Source organism: Ipomoea nil, unplaced genomic scaffold (genome assembly GCF_001879475.1).
Source record: "Ipomoea nil cultivar Tokyo-kokei standard unplaced genomic scaffold, Asagao_1.1 scaffold2942, whole genome shotgun sequence".
Classification (NCBI taxonomy): Eukaryota; Viridiplantae; Streptophyta; class Magnoliopsida; order Solanales; family Convolvulaceae; genus Ipomoea; species Ipomoea nil.
Genome location: NW_017619370.1, coordinates 650325 through 656577, shown reverse-complemented (window position 1 = coordinate 656577; position 6253 = coordinate 650325). Strand labels below are relative to the sequence as shown.

General features: G+C 38.0%; 1 protein-coding gene across 1 annotated transcript; it reads left to right on the top strand.

Moving 5' to 3' along the window:
- Positions 1–3902: 3902 nt before the first annotated feature.
- Positions 3903–4490, top strand: LOC109162422 (beta-D-glucosyl crocetin beta-1,6-glucosyltransferase-like). The gene has a single exon (XM_019311126.1). It carries the CDS (start codon positions 3903–3905, stop codon positions 4488–4490), a length of 588 nt encoding a protein of 195 aa, XP_019166671.1.
- Positions 4491–6253: the final 1763 nt, after the last annotated feature.

Genomic DNA, 6253 nt, shown 5'->3' with positions numbered 1-6253 from the left:
CATTATGGATACTGTAATATGGTGGCAACGTGCCTATTGATAAACGATGTTGGAACTCTTGGAGGTCTGGCAATTCTTTGTTGTCGTTCTGTAATTGGGCAACAAAGTCTGGAATTGGTCGACTCAAGACTTGTAGATGCACCTGATTGTCATTTGGTTGTTGTTCATCTCCAATTCGTGATAAGGCATCTACTACTTTATTGGATCTGCCCGGTTTGTAGTGAACTTCAAAATTATATCCCATCAACTTATGGACATAGAATTGTTGGTCTGGTGTTTGGACTATTTGCTGTAAAATTTCTTTAAGACTTTTGCAATCAGTGCGAACTATAAAAAATCGTCCAAGAAGGTATTGTCTCCATTTTTGGATTGCTTCTACCATTGCATGCAACTCCCTCTTATATGCAGAAGACCCTTGCAGTCTAGGTCCAATCTTTTTGCTAAAAAAAGCAATAGGTTGTTCCTCTTGCATGAGGACTGTTCCTACACCAATGCCAGATGCATCTATCTCAATCACAAAGGGTTGGTTGAAATTAGGGAGACGTAGAACTAGGGCCTTTGTCATGGCATCTTTTAAGTTTTTGAAAGCATCTTCTGTAACTATTGACCAATGAAAATTATCCTTTTTTAATAGTTCAGTGAGAGGTGCTGCAATTTGTGCATATCCTCTAATAAATCTTCTGTAGTACCTAGTCAGTCCTAAAAATCCTCTCAACTGCTTTAGAGAAGTTGTTGTTTTCCAATTCACCATTGCACCCACCTTGTTAGGATCTGCTCGTACTCCCCCATTACCAACTATGTGTCCTAAGTATTCTATAGAAGATTCGCAAAATTGGACTTACTGAGTTTCATGTAAAATTGGTTTTCCTCTAATAACTGTAGTACCTGTCTGAAGTGTTCCACATGCTCAGGCATAGTGTTACTATAGATTAGAATATCGTCAAAGAAAACGATCACAAACTGGCGGAGGAATGGCGAGAACATTCTGTTCATAGTTGCCTGGAATGTTGATGGTGCGTTTGTCAATCCAAATGGCATGACTAGAAATTCATAATGCCCTTCGTGAGTTCGGAAAGCAGTTTTATAAATGTCATCATCATGAATTCGAATTTGGTGATATCCAGCTCGTAAGTCCAATTTAGTAAAAATTGTGGCATTCCCGAGCTCATCAAAAGGCTCATCTGCAGTTGGGATTGGAAAATTGTCATGGACTGTTACTGCATTCAAAGCTCTATAATTTACGCAGAAACGATAAGATCCGTCTTTCTTTTTAACTAGCAATACTGGAGAGGAGAATGGACTTTGACTTGGCCTAATTATTCCTTGCTCCAGCATTTCTTTAACCAGCCGTTCTATTTCTCCTTTTTGGAAGTGTGGATAACGATATGGTCTCACATTCACGGGTTTAGATCCTGGAGCTAAAGTGATCTGATGGTTTAAAAGTCGTTGCGGAGGTAAACCAGATGGTGTGTGGAATAAATGTTCATATCTATGTAAGATTGTCATGATCCCTTGTGGTAATTGGTCCAGGAATTTTACATTCTCAGATTTTTCTATTACATTCCTTGAGTCATCTGATCTATGGACCAACTCGAACATTTCACAAACTCCATCGTTCCTTAGCATGGCCTATAATTGATTAAATGATATTTTTTGAGGGCTCAAGGTTTGCATTCCAGACAAGGTGATTGTTCGTCCTTTCCATGTGAATTCCATAGTGAGGCTAGCATAGTCATGTGCTACTTTTCCAAGGTCTTGTAACCATTGGACTCCTAATATGATGTCTGGTCCTTGAATTGGTAGTATATATAAATCCATAGTAAAATTAGTGCCCTGCAATTTTAAACAGACATCCTTGCTACAGTAGTTACATTCCAACGAGTCCCCATTGCCAATATAAACTCTAAATGTTGGAATTTGATGTGTTTCCAAATTAAGCCTTTCTGCCACAGTAGGTTGAATAAAATTGTGTGTGCTCCCTCCATCAATTAGCACTTGGACTTGAGACTTTTCTAATTCTCCCCATAAGCGTAATGACCGTGGAGTTCCCGGGCCTGCCATAGTATTTAGGCTAGAGATATCACCTAGAATCACTATCTCATCTGCATGATCATTGATTGGATCTTCATTGTCGCCTATAATAGTAACCAAATCATCATCATCAGTACAAAGGAGCATCAGAAATCTGCTTCGGCAACGATGGTTGGCCGTGTACTTTTGGTCACAGTTATAGCAGAGTCCTTTAGCACGTTTCTCTCTTATTTCCTGTGTTGACAAACGTCAAATTGGCAGGGTGTTAGGAGTTGTTTTAGTTGTGGTTGAAGTTTGTGCTGGTGTCGTGGATGGGTTTGGTGGTAGCAGTGATGGGGTGGTAGTTTCTAGTGATGGTGTAATTGGCATTGGATTCCTATTCTGCCATCTAAAGGAAGAACGTCTGTCCCGTGCCAAATCTGCTTGTAATTCCTGACTTTCATGTTCCCGTGCCAAAGCAAAAGCCTCCATTAACGAAGGTGGTCTATTCCGTTGAACTTCCCAGCGAATATGAGATTTAAGGCCAGCTATAAACATCGAGGTTAGCACTGGCTCAGAGATTCCTATAACTTTATTCATAAGGCATTCAAATTCTAATTGATATTCTGTTACTGTTGTGATCTGAATCAACTTGGAGAGTTTTCCTTAGTAATCTTCGTACCTTGAGGTCCCAAACCGTAGCTCAACTTTTTGCAAAAAATCTGCCCAGGTGGTGAGGAGATTGTTGCGCTTCATCCATTGGTACCATTCTGATGCTTTCCCTTCCATGGTGAAGGCGGCAATTCTAACTCGTTGTGTGTCGGGCGTATCATAAAAGTCAAAATATTCCGTAGCTCAAAAGACCCAACCATACGGATCGCTACCATCAAACTTTGGGAGTTCGATTTTCATGGTATGAAAACTTGGTGGTCTGGGTGCTGCTATAGAAGTTGTGACCATTGGATAGGGAAGAATTGGCCTTGCTGCAGACGTTGTATTTATTGGCTGTGGAAGAATAGGTGGTGGTGCTGCGAACGTTGTGGCTGCTATATGGGGAATGATAGGTGGTGGTTGGAACATATTCTGTGGAGTTTGTTGTGGACGATAATTGGTTGTCAACCCTGCTACCATGTGCTCTAGTCGTTCCATAGAGCCGAACAACTGCTGAAGTCTAGTATCAGTTCGTTGTTGGTATTGTTGATTTGTGAAAGAGTTTCTATCAAATTGTTCTTGAAGATCTGCTAAAGATAGACCGGCGGATGGGGATTCTGATGAGGTTGGCTGCTGAGTTTCAGACATAATGAAAGCACCAATTGATGCGATTTCGTATCAAACTAGCACTATTTGGAATGACGAGTAACTTTCTTAAAAGAAATAAAACTTAGACAATTAGGAAGAAGGAAGAATGAATACTGAAAGAATTAAATATTGTTCTCTGCTCTCTCCAATGCTAGCTATCAACTATATAAATATAAATGCTTTTTCCTACTCCTATTTAGGAAAGTAAATAGCTAATCCTGGTTAAACACTTATGTCACATAATCATTCAGCCATTGAGGGGGTCTTCTATTCCTTGTTGGTCTACGACTTCTGTCTCCTTCTTCTACTTGGTTTTCTTGGGCTACTTGGCTTCTTTCAGTTTCCATGTCCCTAGTGTGTTCTCTATTTTCTTCTTCATGCCTATCATCTTGTAAGAATGTATCAGAATGTTACTGTACATAAAACATCTTACAACATATGAAGACTTTTCAATCAAAATGCAGTGCACCATTTCATGGAAAACAGACACTTTATGCAACATAATATCCAAATTAAAGTTAAGGGTGCATCATCAACTCGGCAAAGCTCCTAGCTATAGAACCTGAACACTATGACCTCAACGACGACTAACCATGGGAACAAAAACTATGAATAGGAGGAGTGTCGTGATATTTCCATGGCTGGCGTACGCCACATTACACCCTTCATCGGACTGGCCAAGAATCTTGCAGACAGAGGTTTCTTGGTCCATTTATGTTCGACCCCAGATCAAAAACAACATTTCTCAATCCTATTCCCAATACATTCGATTACTGGAACTCCATCTTCCAGAATCGCCGGATCTTCCTCCTCAGTACAAGACCACCAATTGCCTCCCGCTCCACCTCCACGATGCCCTCAAAAAGGTCCTGAAAATGGCGGAACCTGATTTCACCAAACTCTTGAAAACCTTGAACCCGGATTTGCTAATCTATGATGTCGTGCAATTATGGGCGGAAAAGGTTGCCTTGTCGCTTGATATCCCTTCTGTCCGGTTCTTCTCCGCCAGCGCCGCCATGTGCTCGTACTTCACGCACATGTTGACTAATCCAGGCGCCGAGTATCCCTTCCCGGCTCTCCGTCTCCGGCGATACGAACAAACGAGAACTTGCGAGCTCATGAATCAGGGGACCCTCAGCGACATGATCGAGGCTTCAATTCCGGCGGGCTGCCGAAGTTAATGGCGGCAGGTTACACTTTTCAGCTTCTCAATGGTATTTATTGCATGCACACTGTCGAATCTTCCACTATGACTTGAAGCACGACAACGTTCTCGTCTTCCCCGGAAAGTACACCGGCGGGCACTGCCTCAAGCTTTGCGACCTCGGACTCGCCATGTTTCCCGCTGAGGATAATCGCCGTAAAGGAGAATGTTTACGGCACCACCATCTTACTCAATTGAGCGTGGTCATCGCCATCTGACTCAGGGCGTCGCGGAGGTGGAGCGGGAGGCCAAAGATCTGGTGATTCTGGAAACGATGAAAATGCAGGTGGAAGAAAGCAAGCTAATGAAAATACCATTTTCCCCCCTAAATTAACGGCTAAGGGATTGATAGATAACAGAAGGACTATAGCTGGAACAAATTAAAAAATCAAATGTCTTTTTTTGTTTAAATTAAAATTTGATGACTAATTTTAAAAAATTACAATAGTCGAGAGACCATTGTTGGAATTAACTCTTTTCATTAGACAATGTTATTCGCAATTTTAAAGACATCAACATGTAACCTCCCGTCAAGTCTATATATATATAAACAAAATCCTCTTATTTCATTTTCCCGCTCAAACTTTTGTAGTAAAACCTATTTGGTAAGCAAATGTAAAATGGAAATTAATTAAAATTTTAATTAATTGATAATATTACATAATTACACCTTTCCTTTTTGAAAAATTATACAAGTTTATAATTCTCATATTTTTTTCTACCTATAAATACAATGAATTGATTTGGAAATCATAATTTTTCATTTTGCACTTTTTCCCTCTTCTTCATGTTCTCTTTGTGGAATCATATCTTGGTGTTGCACTCATGAAAACATAAGTATTTTTTTACAGTTTTCAAGATTATTATTATTATTATTATTATTATTATTATTATTATTATTATTATTATTATTATTATTATTATTATTTTGCAATTGTAGCTTGAAGTGTTTTTAGTGCCGCTCGATCCAACGGATTGAGTGTTGATGGAGACCTGGGTAACATTGACTACAAAGCTGATTTCTTAATTTTCCAGCAGCAAGGAAGGGCCGACGTTTTTCTTATCAGAAATCAAACTCTTATTCTCCTCACAGGCAATGAAGCGCTTTGTCGAACCGAAAAGTGACTTTTTTTTTTTCTCTTTATTCCTCTGAGATAATTACAAGATGTATACGAAAAACGAAATAGAATCCTGGTTTCAACACCAAAAACACAGAAGTAAGGATAGAGATCGAGGACTAAGTCACGGATCTGAACTAACAAATAATGTATAATATTATTCGTACAAAATAATGTATAATATTATTAATACAAAATGTAAAAATATTATAATTAATATAATATACACTTAATATGTGTGCGTGTGTATACACTTAATGTATAATATTATTAGTACAAAATAAATTATACTTGCCTTAATAATTAATTATTAATATTATTGCCTAATAATTATGTATTATTCCCTTTTTCGGTGTAATTATTATGGTAATCTATATACATATATATTTTTATACTTAATATATAATATTATTGGCATAAAATAAATTATTATTACCTTAATAGAATGGTAATTATTCTAATAATTTTTCTTTCCTTCGTTCGTGTAATTACTATTGTAATGTATTTAAATATTGAAAGAGAACAAGTATTATAATTAATAAAAGTATTATGGTAATTGTCACAATATTTGGTAATTATAATTAATGAAATTGAGAAATATAAAATTTTTTCTGTGAAAATA